Consider the following 21,876-nt stretch of genomic DNA (forward strand, 5'->3'; position numbering starts at 1 on the left):
TAGTCTTTTGTACAAATTAAAATCCAATTACCATTATTTTTTTATTTAAAATAAATAGTTATTGTAGACCTATCTCATTCTGAGGTGTATTTTTGTTTCATGTGCGGATCCACCAAGTCATTGGTAGACTATATCCTATCGGACTACTGTTTCAGGCCATTTGCTCATGTTAGTCGAAAACGCTGCTTGTGTAGGCCTATAAAAAACATGCTGTTGATTTAGCTCTCAGGTATTAGTATATTAATACCTAGGCCTACCTAATAATAGTATGAGTATAGACTAAGTTGTCTGTTTTTTTTTGCAGTTTTTGCAGTGTTTAAGCATTTTGCCCTATCCATTAGGTTGCTACAGTAAGTAGCCTAGCAATAAACAAGTAAGCAAAATCCTACTACACCGGCTCTGACGCTCGTCGGATGTGGCAGGGCTTGCACCCAGCCTCGAGCTAAATGCCATCTATGCACGCTTCAAGGCAAGCAACACTGAACCGTGCATGAGAGCACCAGTTGTTCCGGATGACTGTGTGATCACGCTCTCCATAGCCGATGTGAGTAAGACCTTTAAACAGGTTAACATTCACAAGGCCGCAGGGACAGACACATTAGCAGTACGTGTACTCAGAGCATGCACAGATCAGCTGGCAAGTGTCTTCACTGATATTTCCAACATCTCCCTGACCCAGTCTCTACCTACATGTTTCAAGCACACCACCATAGTCCCTGTGTCCAAGAACACCAAGGTAACTTATCTAAATGACTATCATTCCGTATCACTCACATCTGTAGCCATGAAATGCTTTAAAAGGCTGGTCATGGCTCACATCAACACCATCATCCCAGACATCCTGGACCCACTCCAATTCGCATACCACCCCAACAGATCTGCAGTGATGCAATCTCTATTGCACTCCACACTGCCCTTTCCCACCTGGACAAAAGGAACACCTATGTGAGAATACTGTTCATTAACTACCGCTCAGCATTCAACACTATAGCACCCTCCAAACTCATCACTAAGCATCACTAAGGACTGAACACCTCCCTCTGCAACTGGATCCTGGAATTCCTGATGGGCTGCCTCCAGGTGGTGAGGGTATGCAACAACACATCAGCCACGCTGAGCCTCAACATGGGGGCCCCTCAGGGGTGCGTTCTTTGTCCCCTCCTGTACTCCCTGCTCACCCACGACTGTGTAGCCACGCATGACTCCAACACCATCATTAAGTTTGCAGACGACACGACAGTGGTAGCCTGATCACCGATGACGATGAAATGACAGTGTGGTGCCAGGAGAACAACCTCTCCATCAACATCAGCAAGGCAAAGGAGCTGGTCGTGGACTACAGGAAACGGAGGGCCGAGCATGCCCCCATTCACATCGACGGGGCTGTAGTGGAGCGGGTCGAGAGCTCAAAGTTCCTCAGTGTCCACATCACTAAGGACCAATCATGGTCCAAACACAACAACACAGTCGTGAAAAGGGCACGACAACGCCTCTTCCCCCTCAGGAGGCTGAAAGTATTTGGCATGGGCCCTCAAATCCTCGAAAAGTTATACAGCTGGACCATTGAGAGCATCTTGACTGGCTGCATCACCGGTTGGTATGGCAACTGCTTGGCATCCGACCGTAAGGCGTTAGAGGTGGTACTGTGTACGACCTAGTACATCACTGGGGCCGAGCTCCCTGCCATCCAGGACCTCTATACCAGGCGTTGTCAGAGGAAGGCTCTAAAAGTTGTCAAAGACTCCAGCCACCCAAGCCATAGACTGTTCTCTCTGCTACCGCACGGCAACCGGTACCAGAGTGCCAAATCTGGGAACTAAAAGGCTTCTGAACAGCTTCTACCACCAAGCCATGAGACTGCTGAACAGTTAATCAAATGGCTACCCTGACTATTTGCATTGACACCCTTCTTTTGCAATGACTCTCCTGCACTGGCTCTATGCACACTCACTAGACTCTACCCACACACTCACATACACACACATGCATATTGATGCCACACACATACTGTACACACACTCACACATATACAGTACACAATTTCATACTCTTCACATACACTACTGCTACTCTGTTTATTACCTATCCTGATTGTCTAGTCACTTTTACCCTTACCTACATACAGTTGAAGTCGGAAGTTTACATACACCTTAGCCAAATACATTTAAACTCAGTTTTTCACAATTCCTGACATTTAATCCTGGTAACAATTCCCTGTTTTAGGTCAGTTAGGATCACCACTTTATTTTAAGAATGTGAAATGTCAAAACAATAGTAGAGAGAATGAGAATTTCTTTCAGCTTTTATTTCTTTCATGGCATTCCCAGTGGGTCAGAAGTTTACATACACTCAATTAGTATTTGGTAGCATTGCCTTTAAATTGTTTAACTTGGGTCAAACGTTTCTTTTACAGTTCTGCCCACAAATTCTCTATAGGATTGAGGTCAGGGCTTTGTGATGGCCACTCCAATACCTTGACTTTGTTGTCCTTAAGCCATTTTGCCACAACTTTGGAAGTATGCTTGGGGTCATTGTTCATTTGGAAGACCCATTTGCGACCAAGCTTTAACTTCCTGATTGATGTCTTGTGATGTTGCTTCAATATATCCACATAATTTTCCTCCTTATGATGCCATCTATTTTGTGAAGTGCACCAGTCCCTCCTGGAGCAAAGTACCCCCACAACATGATGCTGCCACCCCCGTGCTTCACGGTTGGGATGGTGTTCTTCGGCTTACAAGCCTCCCCTTTTTCCTACAAACATACCGATGGTCATTATGGCCAAACAGTTCTATTTTTGTTTCATCAGACCAGAGGACAATTCTCCAAAAAGTACAATCTTTGTCCACATGTGCAGTTGCAAACCGTAGTCTGGCTTTTTTAATGGCGGTTTTGGAGCAGTGGCTTCTTCCTTGCTGAGCGCCCTTTCAGGTTATGTCGATATAGAACTTGTTTTAATGTGGATATAGATACTTTTGTACCTGTTTCCTCCAGCATCTTCACAAGGTCCTTTGCTGTTGTTCTGGGATTAATTTGCACTTTTCACACCAAAGTACGTTCATCTCTAGGAGACAGAACGCGTCTCCTTCCTTGCATACTATTGTTTGTACAGATGAACGTGGTACCTTCAGGCGTTTGTAAATTGCTCCCAAGGATGAACCAGACTTGTGGAGGTCTACAATTTTTTTCTGAGGTCTTGGATGATTTCTTTTGATTTCCCCATGATGTCAAGCAAACAGGCACTGAGTTTGAAGGTAGGCCTTGAAATACATCCACAGGTACACCTCCAATTGACTCAAATGATGTCAATTAGCCTATCAGAAGCTTCTAAAGCCATGACATCATTTTCTGGAATTTTCCAAGCTGTTTAAAGGCACAGTCAGCTTAGTGTATGTAAACTTCTGACCCACTGGAATTGCGATACAGTGAATTATAAGTGAAATAATCTGTCTGTACACAATCGTTGGAAAAATTACTTGTGTCATGCACAAAGTAGATGTCCTAACCGACTTGCCAAAACTATAGTTTGTTATCAAGAGATTTGTGGAGTGGCTGAAAAACAAGTTTTAATGACTCCAACCTAAGTGTATGTAAACTTCCAACTTCAACTGCATATTACCTCAACCCCTGCACATTGATTTGGTACTGGTACTCCTTGTATCTAGCTTCGTTATTGTTAGTTTTTGTGTTACTATTTCCTTGTTTCATTTGGTAAATCTTTCTTACTTTTTAACTGTGCATTGTTGGGAAAGGGCTCGTAAGTAAGCATTTCACAGTAAAGTCTACACCTGTTGTATTTGGCACGTGACAAATACAATTTTGGATCCTTTTTGTACTGTCTTCTTGTCAACTAGAAAACCTTTTTGAAATGACCATTTATTTTGACTTGAATTACTGGACTGTGTATTTATAAATATCTTCATCACTTTTGCACTGTGGGCCTACAACACTGACTGTAAAATAAAAAACATAATTTTTGATCACACTACTAAGTCTGTTGTCCAACTTAAGTGCTGCCAGCCAACTAACTATGCTGTCGAGTCTTCTTTCAATAAGGCCTATCTGCAAAAACAATCCATGTGGAAGGCTTACAAATGACAGTGCAAAAACAAAAATATTTAGGCCTGAACAAATGAAACCCCTTAAACACACAAAAATGTGCTTTATCTTTTCCAACTGACAAATTATTGTCAGTGTGTGTAAATGATTTAAAGGCATCTGCCCCCATTGGAAACCTGAGCATAATTAAATTGCAATAAAATAACATTAGTGTCGACAAGCTATTAGAAGGTGATGTTATTGACTGCTCTCTGGGCCGTAGTTTAATCCAGTGAGCTGGACTGTCATGTCTGCCTTAGGCCCCAGCCCCTAATCCCCTGGGACTGCTATTTTCAGCTGACATGGAGAAGCCTTGTTATCTTGGCAGTGAAACCCTGTGCAGGTCTATTAGCAGACCTATCATGTAGACATTTTGAATCTTAATATACCTGATATCAACAATTGCCTTCACCATTTTTTATAGTGGAAGTTTATTTCAAGTTATAACCTTGTGTTCATGTTTATGTAATGAGTGGATGGATGCATGCTGGACACTGCTCATTTATGGACAAAATACACCATCTAGTGTACAGAAACTGAACTGGAATAAAAACAATAATTGAACTGTGACTGGATGTTCTCACCCACTGTATTTCTAAATCTGCTAATGATAGTGCTGCTAGAGACAGACATCAGATTTCATTGTAAAGATTTTATTCTGTGGTCCTTGGTTCAACTTGAACAGTTCCTTGGTGGAGTGTGAGACAAAGTTGGTGGAGGACACACACACACCACACTACAGTGGTCATGTAGCTCTTGTTGCAATGTAGAGTTCATGCCACCATGCCTCGCTGTTAGACCGTGTACATGACTTGCTGTACTGCTCTTGTAACATCACAAGGCAATGTGGCATTGAAAAGGATACAATGGCCTCACTCAAACTGGTAGTTTATCACCCTCTTCTCAATGCTTCTCAATGATTTTCCTACAACTTGACACAAATGGGGAAATATGATCTTCTCCAAATGTCTTAACTGTTCAATTATTGATAGTGATGAAACATAAATGAGTCAATCTAGCTATTTAAAGTAATGTAATTGCTGTTGCTCAAATGTAGCGCCTTGTAATTAAAGGTCTATGTTTGGAAGTGTGAGCGGTTTAATCACCTAATGTTATGGGTACAAAATAGTCAACATTTTATATTTAGTGGACACTGACAAATTAAGGCAACAGTTTCCACAATTCAATTAAATACTAATGCAATGAATGCAGCAGAATGCAATGTTAAGCCTATCAAAATTGGGTTAATTACAGTTGACTATTATTTGGCACTGACAGCAAAACAAAGTTTGGAAAGATGTATGTACTATCTAGTTGATTAGTGCAGTCTGCTTGTATTTAATAAGATCTTGACAAATAATTAAACTCACCCTGCTGTACTACCACAGAGTTTTAAAACTCAGTCTCTTTGGTGGGCTACAACCACTGAGGTACACAGTATGTGAGCTACTACAGCAGTTAATTCCTAGGAACTGTTCTTCGCGCAATTATTGCACCTGAGGCGGGACGAATTTCGCGGGTGCACTGGGTGAACTCTCACCTCCACAAATTGCTTCATTGTTTTGATTCAGATAACGTCGCTAGCTAGCTAGCTCCATATTGCACATTTATGTGATTAGATACCAACCGACTGATTCTGTAGCACGCCTAGCTATTCGCCATAGGAACTCGATGCAGCTGTAGTTGAGTGATGCCTATGTAAACGGAACAGTTGTTTAGATCGAAAGACAGTAGCCAGCTGGCTAACCTGAAGTTAGCAGCAACAACATGAACGCTATTTCAACGGATCTGATCAGTCACTTGGACACTTGTCGTCACCGGTCAATTACTGAGTTTGCCACGAAAAATCGTCTGTCTTTCACTAGCTGGCTAGAGACATATTAATACTTGCTAACAATTTGTTGACATTTTGTAAAGGTAAGTTGATTCGCTAGCTAGTAAGCTAGCTCCTTGGTTACCTGGCCAGCTGAGTGTTCCAGCAATCAATGGTGGAATCGATGTTCTGTCGATGACATTGGCTAGCTAAAAGGAACTGCTAAAGTTTACATTTAGCAATTTTTTTTGTCATTTAGCAGACTTACTTACAGTTATTGCATTCATCTTAAGATACTTAGCTACTGGTAGGTGGGACAATCACAGGCATGGTAAGTACAGAGCAAGAAGGGAGGGGAAGTTAAGTGCAAGTGTTGGTTCAGGAAATGTTTTTTTGGACGGGAGTTTCGAAGTGAGGAGGTTGATTATTTAAAATACTCTTTGAAGAGGTTTTCTGGTGCTTTCGGTAAGATGGGCAGGGACACTGCTGTCCTAGTTTCAGGGTAGGGCTGGGCGATATGGCCTAAAAATCATATCTCGAATTATTAATTTTTTTACTTCACGATGTATATCTAGATTTTCATTTTTTTAAATTCTCAAAATTAGTATTGTACAATTAAAGGTCACATACTGCATTTCAAACAGTCAGCAATAATCTAATGAAATCAGGGCTTGTGAAGTTATACCCAGGCTAAATGTAATTCACAACCATAAAACCATTAATAATTAAATTTTTATCAAAATAGTTTAACCAGCTATTTTTTTGTTGCAATAATCACTGATCTGGCATTCAAGTCTGTCTATGAAAATGACATGTTTTGTTACAAATTCAACTATAACCATGCATAATGCACATTCAACTTCTTGTAGCAGGCATTAGGGGCGGCAGGTAGCCTAGTGGTTAGAGCAAATCACATTTTGTTTGTCACATGCGCCGAATACTACTTACAAGCCCTTAATCAACCATGCTTTAAGGGAAAAAAAAGTTAAATAAAGAATAGATAAGTAGAAAATATAAAAGTAACAAATAATTAAACAGCAGCAGTAAAATAACAAGCGAGGCTATATACACGGGGTACAGGTACAGGTTAGTTGAGGTAATATGTACAGTCATGGTCAAAAGTTTTGAGAATGACACAAATATTAAATTCCACAAAGTTTGCTACTTCAGCGTCTTTAGATATTTTTGTAAGATGTTACTATGCAATACTGAAGTATAATTAAAAGGATTTCGTACGTGTCAAAGGCTTTTATTGACAATTACATGAAGTTGATGCAAAGAGTCAATATTTGCAGTGTTGACCCTTCTTTTTCAAGACCTCTGCAATCTGCCCTGGCATGCTGTCAATTAGCTTCTGGCTCACATCCTGACTGATCTCAGCCCATTCTTGCATAATCAATGCTTGGAGTTTGTCAGAATTTGTGGGGTTTTGTTTGTCCACCCACCTCTTGAGGATTGACCACAAGTTCTCAATGGGATTAAGGTCTGGGGAGTTTCCTGGCCCTGGACCCAAAATATTTATGTTTTGTTCCTCGAGCCACTTAGTTATCACTTTTGCCTTATGGCAAGGTGCTCCATCATGCTGGAAAAGGCATTGTTCATCACCAAACTGTTCCTGGATGGTTGGGAGAAGTTGCTCTCGGAGGATTGTGTTGGTACCATTCTTTATTCATGGCTGTGTTCTTAGGCAAAATTGTGAGTGAGACACTCCCTTGGCTGAGAAGCAAACCCATACATGAATGGTCTCAGGATGCTTTACTGTTGGCATGACACAGGACTGAAGCTTTTTTCCAGATGCCCCAAACAATTGGAAAGGGGATTCAGAGAAAATGACTTTACCCCAGTCCTCAGCAGTCCAATCCCTGTACCTTTTGCAGAATATCCGTCTGTTCCTAATGTTTTTCCTGGAGAGAAGTGGCTTCTTTTCTGCCCTTCTTGACACCAGGCCATCCTCCAAAAGTCTTCGCCTCACTGTGCGTGCAGATGCACTCACACCTGCCTGCTGCCATTCCTGAGCAAGCTCTGTACTGGTGGTGCCCAGACGGTCCTGGCGCTTGCTGGACTTTCTTGGGCGCCCTGAAGCCTTCTTCACAACAATTGAACCGCTCTCCTTGAAGTTCTTGATGATCTGATAAATGGTTAATTTAGGTGCAGTCTTACTGGCAGCAATATCCTTTTTGTGCAAAGCAATGATGACGGCATGTGTTTCCTTGCAGGTAACCATGATTGACAGAGGAAGAACAATGATTCCAAGCACCACCCTCCTTTTGAAGCTTCCAGTCTGTTATTCGAACTCAATCAGCATGACAGAGTGATCTCCAGCCTTTGTCCTCATCAACACTCACACCTGTGTTAACGAGAGAATCACTGACATGATGTCAGCTGGTCCTTTTGTGACAGGGCTGAAATGCATTGGAAATGTTTTTCGGGGATTCAGTTCATTTCCATGTCAAAGAGGGACTTTGCAATTAATTGCAATTCATCTGATCACTCTTTATAACATTCTGGAGTATATGCAAATTGCCATCATACAAACTGAGGCAGCAGACTTTGAAAATGTATATTTGTCATTCTCAACTTTTGGCCATGACTGTACATGTAGGTAGAGTTAAGTGACTATGCATAGATTATAAACAGAGAGTAGCAGCAGTGTAAAAGAGGGCTCTGGGTAGCCCTTTGATTAGCTGTTCAGGAGTCTTCTGGCTTGGGGGTAGAAGATGTTAAGAAGCCTTTTGAACCTCGACTTGGAGTGTGGTAGCAGAGAAGTCTGACTAGGGTGGTCTCAAAGGTCTCACTAACAATCTGTCAAGCCAGGGCCTCCCGGGTGGCGCAGTGGTCTAGAGCACTGCATCGCAGTGCTATGCTGCGCCACCAGAGTCTGGGTTCGCGCCCAGGCTCTGTCGCAGCCGGCCGCGACCGGGAGGTCCGTGGGGCGACGCACAATTGGCTTAGCGTCGTCCGGGTTAGGGAGGGTTTGGCCGGTAGGGATATCCTTGTCTCATCGCGCTCCAGCGACTCCTGTGGCGGGCCGGGCGCAGTGCGCGCTAACCGAGGGGGCGGGTGCACGGTGTTTCCTCCGACACATTGGTGCGGCTGGCTTCCGGGTTGGAGGCGCGCTGTGTTAAGAAGCAGTGCGGCTAGGTTGGGTTGTGCTTCGGAGGACGCATGACTTTCGACCTTCGTCTCTCCCGAGCCCGTACGGGAGTTGTAGCGATGAGACAAGATAGTAATTACTAGCGATTGGATACCACAAAAAAATTGGGGAGAAAAGGGGATAAAATTAAAAAAAAAAAAAAAAAAACAATCTGTCAAGCCCACGTGCTATTGATTAGACAGCTAATCTTTATATTTCAAGTTTAGCCAATTTAGATCTATTTGCAGAGCTAACAAGGTTGAACAGTTGAATTGTTATGAACACACCCTTCTGTTTGAAAAGCATGTTAGCCTGGCCACTTTAAGATATTGAAAACCTTTTTTCTCAGAACTAGAACGTGTTGCCAATTCCTTATATAATTGTGTTTTATGTTTATTGCACATTTGATAAAATACAGACTAGACAGCTGCTATGCCCGATGGTGGCTACTATAACAGTCTGGCTAAAATGCTGCTAGCAGTACCACAATGGTGCACACGACAAACTGAGCGAATCAATGTTAATTAATACTCTTCTTTTAGTGGTGTATGCTCTGCGCACATATTTGAGTAGTTGAGACATTAAAGGGTATTGTTAGGAATGTAAACTTTTCCTCTATTCTAGTAAAATAATGTCTCAATGTGTTTTGGTGTCCATATGACCAACTCTTTTGAAACAAACTTCACAAACGCAAATACAATGTTGAAACCGCTCGTCAGAGAGAAAGATCTGATCTCTCAACTTTGTTGGTTTAAGAGGCAGGGGAGGGCTTGGTGCAAACCATAGAGAAAGAGGGGAAGCAAGAGGTTTCACTCTTGCTAAAATCTTTTTGCAAACAACTGCCGTTTTGACTGCTACCCCAAAACGTTAGAGCGTATGGAGTCTTCGTCTACTTCTCTACTATTCATATCTGTTTGCGGAACCAAAATATTCACTACGGAACTTACTGTACAGCTCCATTACCACATTTTCTTCCAACTTCCCCTAATTCTCTGCTTGTCAAATCCGAAAACGGATTAGGAATAGCATCTACCAATCTGTAAATAGAGCTGTTTTAGTAACCCATCAACTGCACTCTTTCTAGCTGCGGTAAATCTTGTCAGAAACTAGCAGATTAATTATTTACCAACAAGGGCTGGAAATTCCAATAAAACTACATCATGTTTTAAAGTTTACTTTCTTTGCTTTGTCTAATAACTCTATCAAGAATCTAGCAAAGCCATTTTGTGGGCCAGATTGCAGTATTTAGTTAATATTAAAGCACAAACTTACTGTACATTAGCATGTTTCTCACACTTTCTTTAGCCAAAAGGCAGCAGTGTTGCCATGCAATGCTAGTTTTCCTGTCTCTTAAAATAAGGTTGGGCTGTACCCCTCTGATTGGAATGAGCAGATTAGGAATAGTTTCTACCAATAGAAAGTTACCGCTGAGTTTTTAGAGTGACAAAAAGTGGCATGCTGACGTCATACTATGGAACGGCGTTTGGGTCGTTGAGTGTCAAAAAGGATACACATCAAATAAAACTATTTGACGTGTTTTAATAGGCTTGTTGTCCAATCAGGACCTGAATATGACTGCACGTCACAATAATTCAAATTTTGTATGTAGTTATTAAACATTGATTACACTCACTCGTATTTCATGTCACAACGGTTCATCGATACCTATGCTATGATGCTGGTAAAGTTGTCTCGCGTACCTACAGTGCTGGTCATAAAAAAAAGCTAGCTAGCTCATGGATGCAAACAACGTTCTTCCCTAAAAACATAGCAAAATGACATATGTTCTGACCACAACCACACAACTACTGACCACAACCAAACAACTACTGACCACAACCACACAACTTCTGACCACAATCACACAACTTTGACCACATGTAGTGACCACAATCACACAACTTTTTACCGCACCTACACTTCTGCTGACGACACCTAGTGATCACAGCCACACAACTTCTGACCACTCATCTAGTGACCACAACCACACAACTACTGATCACTCAACTGCTGACCACAACCACACAACTTCTGAGCATAACCACACAACTTCTGCGCACAACCACACAACTGCTGACCTCTCATCTACTGACCACAAACCACAAAACTGCTGACCACAAACCACACAACTGCTGACCACAACCACACAATGGCTTACCACATCTATTGACCACAACCACACAACTACTGACCACAACCACACAACTTCGGACAGCAACCATACAACTGCTGACCACATCTACTGACCACAACCTCTGACCACATGCAGTGACCACAACCACCCAACTTTTTACCGCAACCACACTACTGCTGATGACATCTAGTGACCACAGCCACACAACTTCTGACCACAGCCACACAACTACTAACCACTAATCTAGTGACCACAACTTACTGCAACCACACAACTGCTGACCACATCTAGTGACCACAACCACACACCTACTGATCACTCAACTGCTGACCACAACCACACAACTACTGACCACATCTAGTGCCCACAACCACACAGCTTCTGACCACAACCACACAGCTTCTGACCACAACTGCTGACACAACTGCTGACATCGACCACACAACTGCTGACATCGACCACACAACTGCTGACATCGACCACACAACTGCTGACATCGACCACACAACTGCTGACATCGACCACACAACTGCTGACCTCATCTACTGACACACAGAACCACACAGCTTCTGACCACAATCACAAAGCTGCTTACCACAACTACTGACAACAACCACACAACTACTGACCACAACAACTGACCACGACCACACAACTTCTGACCACATATAGTGAACACAACCACATAACTATGGATGACAACCACACAACTTCTGACCACAACCACACAACTCCTGACCACAACTACTGACCACTCATCTAGTGACCACAACCACACAACTGCTGACCACATCTAGTGACCACAACCACACAACTACTGACCACAACCACACAACTTCTGACCACATCTAGTGACCACAACCACACAACTACTGACCACAACCACACATCTTCTGACCACAACCACACAACTACTGACCACTCATCTAGTGACCACAACTTACCGCAACCACACAACTGCTGACCACATCTAGTGACCACAACCTCACACCTACTGATCACTCAACTGCTGACCACAACCACACAACTACTGACTACATCTAGTGCCCACAACCACACAGCTTCTGACCACAGCCACACATCTTCTGACCACAACCACACAACTACTGACCACTCATCTAGTGACCACAACCACACACCTACTGATCACTCAACTGCTGACCACAACTGCTGACCACATCTAGTGGCCACAACCTCACAGCTTCTGACCACAACCACACAGCTTCTGACCACAACCACACAGCTTCTGACCACAACCACACAGCTTCTGACCACAACTGCTGACACAACTGCTGACATCGACCACACAACTGCTGACATCGACCACACAACTGCTGACATCGACCACACAACTGCTGACATCAACCACACAACTACTGACCACATCTAGTGACCACAACCACACAACTTCTGACCACAATCACAAAGCTGCTTACCACAACTACTGACAACAACCACACAACTACTGACCACAACAACTGACCATGACCACACAACTGCTGACCACATCTAGTGACCACAACCACACACCTACTGATCACTCAACTGCTGACCACAACCACACAACTACTGACCACATCTAGTGCCCACAACCACACAGCTTCTGACCACAACCACACAGCTTCTGACCACAACCACACAGCTTCTGAGCACAACCACACAGCTTCTGACCACAACCACTGACAACAACCACACAACTACTGACCACAGCCACACAACTACTGACCACATGTAGTGACCACAACCACACAACTTTTTACCGCAACCACACTACTGCTGATGTCATCTAGTGATCACAACCACACACCTACTGATCACTCAACTGCTGACCACAACCACACAACTACTGACTACATCTAGTGCCCACAACCACACAGCTTCTGACCACAGCCACACATCTTCTGACCACAACCACACAACTACTGACCACATCTAGTGACCACAACCACACACCTACTGATCACTCAACTGCTGACCACAACTGCTGACCACATCTAGTGCCCACAACCACACATCTAGTGCCCACAACCACACAGCTTCTGACCACAACCACACAGCTTCTGACCACAACCACACAGCTTCTGACCACAACTGCTGACACAACTGCTGACATCGACCACACAACTGCTGACATCAACCACACAACTACTGACCTCATCTACTGACACACAGAACCACACAACTTCTGACCACATCTAGTGACCACAACCACACAACTTCTGACCACAATCACAAAGCTGCTTACCACAACTACTGACAACAACCACACAACTACTGACCACAACAACTGACCATGACCACACAACTGCTGACCACATCTAGTGACCACAACCACACACCTACTGATCACTCAACTGCTGACCACAACCACACAACTACTGACCACATCTAGTGCCCACAACCACACAGCTTCTGACCACAACCACACAGCTTCTGAGCACAACCACACAGCTTCTGAGCACAACCACACAGCTTCTGACCACAACCACACAACTACTGACCACAGCCACACAACCTCTGACCACATGTAGTGACCACAACCACACAACTTTTTACCGCAACCACACTACTGCTGATGTCATCTAGTGATCACAGCCACACAACTACTGATCACTCAACTGCTGACCACAACCACACAACTACTGACATCAACTTCTGAGCACAACCGCACAACTTCTGAGCACAACCACACAACTGCTGACCACAACCACACAACTTCTGACCACATCTAGTGACCACAACCACACACCTACTGATCACTCAACTGCTGACGACAACCACACAACCTCTGACCACATCTACTGACCACAACCACAGAGCTTCTGACCACAACCACAGAGCTTCTGACCACAACCACAGAGCTTCTGACCACATCTAGTGACCACAACCACACAACTACTGACCACAACCACACATATTCTGACCACAACCACACAACTACTGACCACTCATCTAGTGACCACAACTTACCGCAACCACACAACTGCTAACCACATCTAGTGACCACAACCACACACCTACTGATCACTCAACTGCTGACCACAACCAAACAACTACTGACTACATCTAGTGCCCACAACCACACATCTTCTGACCACAACCACACATCTTCTGACCACAACCACAGAGCTTCTGACCACAACCACAGAGCTTCTGACCACAACCACAGAGCTTCTGACCACAACCACAGAGCTTCTGACCACATCTAGTGACCACAACCACACAACTACTGACCACAACCACACAACTTCTGACCACATCTAGTGACCACAACCACCCAACTACTGACCACAACCACACAGCAACTGACCACAACCACACAGCAACTGACCACAACCACACAGCAACTGACCACAATCACAAAGCTGCTTACCACAGCTACTGACAACAACTACTGACCACAACCACACAACTTCTGACCACATCTAGTGACCACAACCACACAACTACTGACCATATCCACACAACTTTTGACCACAACTACTGACCACTACTACTGACTATCAATGGGAATTTAAAAGGATTTCACTATTAAAATAATATAATTGAAATTAAACTTTTTAAACTTATTTCACTACCACAAAAATACGAAAGAGCTTTAGCAAGCCCCACAACTTTTAAAGTTACAATCTAGTTGTATACAGATCTCTGGTGTAATGGGAAGGTTCACACAGCATAGAGGAGCAAAAGAGATGAGACCAATAATACAACATGAAAACAAGCAGACATAAATGCTCAAAACAACGAAAAATAACAAAATCTAAATTCTTGCGATTACAGACATTTGGAATATTGCGCAAAATCATACATTCTAATTCATTATATATCGCCCAACCATACTTCAGGGGGAAGCTGGTTCCACCATTGGGGAGCCAGGACAGAGAAGAGCTTGAACTGGGATGAGCGGGAGCTGCCCTCCAGGGAGGGCCAAGAGACTAGAAGTGGTAGAACGGAGTGCTCGGGTTGTGGTGTAGGGTTTGAGCATAGCCTGAAGGTAGGGAGGGGCAGTTCCTCTTGCTGCTCCTTAGGCAAGCACCATGGCCTTGTAGTGGATGCGAGCTTCGACTGGAAGCCAGTGGAGTGTGCGGAGGAGTGGGGTGACATGAGAGAACATGTGAAGCTTGAAAACCAGGCAAGCTGCAACATTCTGGAAAAGTTGCAGGGGTTTGATGGCATAAGCGGGGAGCCCAGCCAAACGCGAGTTGCAATAGTCCAGACGGGAGATGACAAGTGCTTGGATTAGGACCTGCACAGCTTCCTGTGTGAGGTAGGGCCGTACTCTACAGATGTTGTACAGCATGAACCTGCAGGAGCGAGTCACTAATTTGATTTGCAGAGAACGACACAGTGTTGTCCAGGGTCACGCCAAGGTTCTTTGCACTCTGGGAGGGCGGCACTGTGGAGTTGTCAAATGTGATGGAGAGGTCTTTGAGCAGGCATGCCTTCCCCGGAGGAAGAGCAACTCCATCTTGTTGAGCTTGAGGTGGTGGACCAAAGAGCCGTCGTCAGGAAATTAATTTATCAAGGTGTCAAGCTCTTTGAGGAACTCACCAAGGGCACCTGGTGGGCGATAGATGACAAGCTTGAGTGGACAAGTGACAGTAACCGCATTGAATTAAAATGAGGAAATGGACAGGTGAGGGAAAGGAGAGAGAATCTCCAGTTAGGAGAAATGAGTAGCCTTGTGCCACCACTCCAACGACCAGATGCTCTTGGACTATGAGAGAGAACTAGTCAGATGAAGAGAGAGCAACTGGAGTAACAGTGTTCTCTAAGGTGATCCATGTCTTGTCAAAAAGTTTAGGACCTGAAGGGCAGCATAGGCAGAAATTAACTCTGCGTTCCAAAATCACAAGTTATGTCAATGTGTTGTCATGTTGTTTTTCGCCTATCTGTCTGCCTATTGACACTGTCATCATCATGTGCTGTTATGGATACAGTTGATTTATTGCACCTGAAAGCGTCTCTACCTTCCAATGGGCGAGGAAAAGCCAGAGACGTTGGACTTTGTCAAAGACTTCCAAGAGTATCTCAGCCAGCAGACTCAACATGTGAACATGATCTCGGGCTCCGTCAGTGGAGTCAAAGAGATGGACGACTTACCAGCAGGTAAGCCTAGCCCAGTTTACACCTGAGGGAAACTCAGGTCTAGTTTTAACGTTTACCCACCTTGCAAGTTATTTGCCGACCGTTCCTGTTTGCTACACTTTTCCCACTTCCTAAACTATATCCGTAATTGGTAGACTGTTCTGATTAGGAGATCGTCGTTTGCATTGCAGAGCGGTGTCCAGGAAATAATTTAAATCCAATTGTTAGATGCTACTACCCCCTCCAAATCAAAACCAAACATGGATTCCATGTTGTGTTCTCACTTGTCTGTCTTTCACTCCTGTTTGTTTAGCTAATCCGCCTTGCAATATGGGCACAATGCTGCCCTAGACGTAGCTTGAAGACCCCATGTTGAATTGTACGTTGGGCAGAAATTTGCGTTTGCATCAGGAAAGTTTCCTTTCACGACCTCTACAAGCCAGAATGTTGAAATGAAATAATTTTTCAACTTACTTTACCAGTTGTCCATGTGGTTGGTCCTTTTTGCAGGTAGGAATGTGAGACAATATATCCACAGGAATGTATAATTGAACTATTCAAAGTGCTGGTAGTGCATTGAGATTTCTATCACCTGAAGCATGCGCGCAAGACAAAAATACATGTACGAGGTGCATGCCTACTTGGCGAGCTTGTGCGCGTGTTTACGTGGTTCTGCGTGTGCTTCAGGTGATGAAAATCTGAAAGAACTGCCAGCGCTTTGAAAAACGTATTTAATTATACTTTCCTGTTGATATATTGTCTCACATCCCTACCTGCAAAAGAACCAACTGCACAAACAACCGGTAAAGTAAGTTCAAATATACTTTTTTTTTACATTCTGGTTTGTAGAGCTTGTGAGAGGAAATGTATGGCGTTAATCTCAGACTGTGAACCAGAGGTATCACAGTCTGATTGTCTGGCAACCCCAGACCGGAAGCAGAGGAAATGTGTGTGCAAAGTGAGAACAAAATAACATTTCCATATTTAATAGTTTATTGTTCACTGCTTGGCGACGCAAATGGTGCACTCCAATCAGTAGCTTCGGATGCTGGACACATGCTGTTAAGCAGGTACAGCCATTTGACTATGAGTTCTCTCGAACGCAGTCGCTATGGAATGCCCTTAGACCTCATCTCAATTAAATAATGAATCAGAGGTCTAATATTGGGCTACAGGTAGGCCTTACTATGGCATCAACACAGACCACCATTTGACTGTCAACTGACTATTGCCCTTGTCCTCTGAGTAAACTATCTGATTCAAACAGTTTTATCCAGACTGTTTCATGCATGATTCTGTTATCATTCTAAAATCCATTAATGCGAGTGGAGTGTAATTATTTTTCTAATCTTCAATTTAAGCCTACTAGAAAGTGTGTGCCCTCAGGCCTGGAGGGAAGCAAAAGTTATTCCCCTACCTAAGAATAGTAAAGCCCCCTTTACTGGCTCAAATAGTCAACCAATCAGCCTGTTACCAAACCTTAGTAAACTTTTGGAAAAATGTGTGTTTTGACAAACAAATTGACAACAGATTTTCAGCACGCTTATAGGGAAGGACATTCAACATGCACAGCACTTACACAAATGACTGATTGGCTGAGAGAAATTGATGATAAAAAGATTGGGGGAGCTGTTTTGTTAGACTTCGATAATGTCAAAAGCCACATTGATCAAAGTCTGCTGCTGGCAAAACGTATGTGTTTTGGCTGCTATATTGTGGATAAAGAGTTACCTGTCTAACAGAACAAAGAGGGTGTTCTTTTAATGGAAGCCTCCAACAAAATCCAGGTAGAATCCGGAATTCCCCAGGGCAGCTGTCTAGGCCCCTTACTCTTTTCAATCTTTACTAACGACATGCTACTGGCTTTGAGTAAAGCCAGTGTGTCTATGTATAGTGTTGAGTCATCCGCATACATGTCAGCTACTACAGCGACTGAATGACTGCAACAGTTAACATATAGCTACAGTTAATTTCAGAATGGGTGGCAAGGAATAAGTTAGTCCTAAATAAAAGCATTGTATTTGGGACAAATCATTCACTAAACCCTAAACCTCAACTAAATCGTGTAATGAATAATGTGGAAATTGAGCAAGTTGAGGTGACTAAACTGCTTAGAGTAACCCTGGATTGTAAACTGTCATCAAAACGTATTGATACAACAATAGCTAGGATGGGGAGAAGTCTGTCCATAATAAAGTGCTGCTCTGCATTCTTAACAGCACTATCAACAAGGCAGGTCCTACAGCCCCTAGTTTTGTCGCACCTGGACTACTGTTCTGTCGTGTGGTCAGGTGCCACAAAGAGAGACTTAGGAAAATTGCAATTGTTTCAGAACAGGGCAGCACGGCTGGCCCTTGATGTATACAGAGAGGTAACATTAATAATATGCATGTCAATCTCTCCTGGCTAAAAGTGGAGGAGAGATTGACTTCGTCACTAATTATATTTGTGAGAGGTATTGACATGTTGAATGCACCGAGCTGTCTGTTTGAACTACTGGCACACAGCTCGGGCACCCATGCATACCCCACAAGACATGCCACCAGAGGTCTCTTCACAGTCCCCAAGTCCAGAACAGACTTTGGGAGGCGCAGAGTACTACATAGAGCCATGACTACATGGAACTCTATTCCACATCAAGTAACTCATGCAAGCAGTAAAATGTGATGTAAAAAACAGATAAAAATACACCTTCTGGAACAGCAAGGACTGTGAAGTAACACAAACATAGGCACAGACACATGCATACTAACACACAATAACATACGCACAATACACACACATACATATGGATTTTGTGTTGTAGAGTAGGGGCCTGAGGGCACACACTTAATATGTTGTGAATGTATTGTAACGTTTTAATAAATATATACCTGCCTTAATTTTGCTGGACCCAAGGAAGAGCTGCCTTGGCAGCAGCAAATGGGGATCCATAATAAATACAAATATAGATATTTCTCTTGAACCTGTGTTGTGATTATTCCTGTACCTGTGCAGACTGCAGTCAGAATGGATTAGACCACCCCTCAGCGGATATGTCCCTTGATGACGGCTCAGGGATGCTGGTGGATGGCTTCGAGAGAACATATGATGGCAAACTCAAGTGCCGTTACTGTAACTATGCTACCAGAGGCACAGCACGACTCATTGAACATATCCGCATTCACACAGGTGAGCTTGAATAGGACAGATAACACCATGCAGATGCTACCAGATGTAGGGCTAAATCACTCGCTGAGCATTTTCTCTTATACAAAGCTTTCACCCTTTTATTTTCATTAGGCCTAGTTAGTTATCAGACAAAAAGCAAAAAACATGACATTTAAAATGTCCTCCTAAGACTTTATTCTTCCTCTTTCCTCTGATCAAACAGGAGAGAAACCCCACAGATGCCACCTGTGTCCTTTTGCCTCTGCTTATGAGCGCCACCTAGAGGCCCACATGCGCTCCCACACAGGAGAAAAGCCTTACAAGTGTGAGCTGTGCTCCTTCCGCTGCAGCGACCGCAGCAACCTTTCACACCACCGCCGCCGCCGCCACAAGCTCTTACCCATGAAAGGTGCTCGCTCTTCTCTCTCCCACAAGAAGATGCTGAGCGTCCTGCAGAAGAAGAGCAGCCTGGGCTATGGTCGCCGGCTCCTCATCAACTTCAGCCCCCCCTCCATGGTGATGCACAAGGCTGAGCACCTGGACGACTACTCCCACGAACTGCCCCACCTGCGCCAGGAGACCTACGACGACCAGGGTGCTGGTGGAGATGGAAGCTCCAGGGACAATCACCACCATCATCACCACAACCTGGTCATGGAAAACCCCCTCAACCAGCTCTCCACCCTGGCCGGTCAACTGGCCAACCTGCCCTCTGAAGCTGAGGACCAGACCCAACAGCCTCCCGTATCTCCAGGTGCAGAGTCCTGTGTGGACGAGAAGCCCTTCGTCATCCAGCAGCCTCTCCCAGCCACCGCTTCTGCTGCTGTGTCAGCCAGTACTGCCCATGCTGCCTCCTCCTCCCCCATCACCCCAGAGCCCAGGCCCCCACCACACAGCAACTGCAGCCCCGGGGCAGGTCCCTGCAGCGAGCACAGCGGGCGCACCAGTACCCCCAGCATCACCAACAGCCAGCCCAGCACACCAGTCCCAGGCCTTCCCTCGCTGCATCAAGACCCCCAGATGCTGCACCACTGCCAGCACTGTGACATCTACTTCCCTGACAACATCCTGTACACCATCCACATGGGCTGCCACGGCTATGAGAACCCCTTCCAGTGCAACATCTGTGGCCACAAGTGCAGGAGCAAGTACGACTTTGCCTGTCATTTTGCCAGGGGGCAGCATAAGCAGTGACTTGTCGCCGGGTCAGTGACAAAGGACTGGAGATGATTGAAGGTGTTTTTATTTAATTCCATAATGGTGATTTTTATTTATTACTGTTGATCTTTCTGAAATTGGACATGATGTAGCCGTTGCAAATTCTGTATAGTGAATTTGATTTTACAGGAAAGAGAATAACATTTGACAGTGCCCATGTGTATGTAATGTTTAGGGATGGAGTGGTTTAGAGGTACAACTCACTTGACCGGTTTGATCGTTAAACATTCCTTATGTGGGTTTTTAACATGAACACTGTTTTCAGCCTTACAAACATACTGTAGTTCTAGATGCTAACATTTTATGAGTGCTCTTTTATTGGCTTTAACCGTAACCCACTAAATCATTTCAGAGTGCAAAGACGGCACCATCATGCCTCCAACAGTGCCTACCATATTCACAATCACTTAACCTGTACATTTGACGTCTTTCTTTTTTTCTGTTCGTTTTCTGTAGATGAGGGTGTTATGTTGTCGTTTGATGGATTTGTAAACAGTGCCCTTCCTTAACCATCAGCTATTGGGTGTTGTGGAAAATAAAGCAGAACCTTCTACATCATGTTATATTCTGACATTTAAATGGAATACTTCATTGTGAGATCCAATACCTCTACTGTCAAAGCATTATCACCATATCTTTTGTCAATCCTGTTCGGTCCAGAATTGCCAAGTAGCACCAGAGATGCCATGTTTTAGCATACATGCCATGCCTTTGGATTTCTTCTGTCCTTCTATAATCAAGGCATTGCATATTAGGGATCTGTGCTTTCTTAGATATTTATTGAGTATTGTAATCTACATTTCCCAGTCAGTTAGGTGTTGTCGATGAAGTTGAAATTATACTGAAGTGAAGATTACTGCCTTAGCAGGGTTGTTTTGTATTGGATACTGTTGTCTGTTGCATAGCAACATTTGTGGAGAACATAGTTACTGTTTCTAGGACTAATTGCATGTCACCATGCTTACAGGCGTCCAATGATTGAGGGGTAACGTAAAGGGGGGGGAAAAACTTGTAAGGGAGTTTGTTTAATGTGTTGTATCTTGATAGAGCAGGTGAATGTTGAAGCGTTTTGGCGATCATTATGTCACCTTGGATGACAAATTGTTTTATGTGAGAGTAATATTAACACATTTCTAAGTAAAGTGTTTTCTAACATATCTATTCTTTGTCTCAACTGTCCTTTTTCTTGGTATTTATGAATTGACATTCAGTCAGAATGCAAAAGTTCACACATTTGATCTA

The 21,876-nt window shown here is 43.8% G+C and overlaps 1 protein-coding gene across 2 annotated transcripts; it reads left to right on the plus strand.

The window, feature by feature from the left end:
• Positions 1-5,570: 5,570 nt before the first annotated feature.
• Positions 5,571-21,795, plus strand: LOC139570955 (zinc finger protein Pegasus-like). 2 transcript variants are annotated; one of them, XM_071393314.1, is made up of 5 exons: positions 5,594-6,015; positions 8,128-15,954; positions 16,119-16,287; positions 19,264-19,437; positions 19,640-21,795. In XM_071393314.1, the coding sequence occupies exons 3-5, from the start codon at positions 16,155-16,157 to the stop codon at positions 20,608-20,610; spliced, it is 1,278 nt and encodes a 425-aa protein (XP_071249415.1). In that variant the 5' UTR covers positions 5,594-6,015; positions 8,128-15,954; positions 16,119-16,154; the 3' UTR covers positions 20,611-21,795. The 2 variants fall into 2 exon arrangements, with proteins under 2 accessions (XP_071249414.1, XP_071249415.1); XM_071393313.1 differs by lacking the exon at positions 8,128-15,954 and having other exon boundaries at positions 5,571-6,015.
• The last annotated feature ends 81 nt before the right edge of the window (positions 21,796-21,876 follow it).

The sequence above is a fragment of the Salvelinus alpinus genome, chromosome 3 (assembly GCF_045679555.1).
Source record: "Salvelinus alpinus chromosome 3, SLU_Salpinus.1, whole genome shotgun sequence".
Classification (NCBI taxonomy): domain Eukaryota; kingdom Metazoa; phylum Chordata; class Actinopteri; order Salmoniformes; family Salmonidae; genus Salvelinus; species Salvelinus alpinus.

Bases quoted from the DNA above. Each gene is read 5' to 3' on its own strand.
- LOC139570955 (XM_071393313.1), top strand. From the start codon at position 16,155: ATGGGCGAGGAAAAGCCAGAGACGTTGGACTTTGTCAAAGACTTCCAA. The intron at 16,288-19,263 runs GTAAGCCTAGCC...GTACCTGTGCAG, and splicing joins GATGGACGACTTACCAGCAG to ACTGCAGTCAGAATGGATTA. The intron at 19,438-19,639 runs GTGAGCTTGAAT...CTGATCAAACAG, and splicing joins ACATATCCGCATTCACACAG to GAGAGAAACCCCACAGATGC.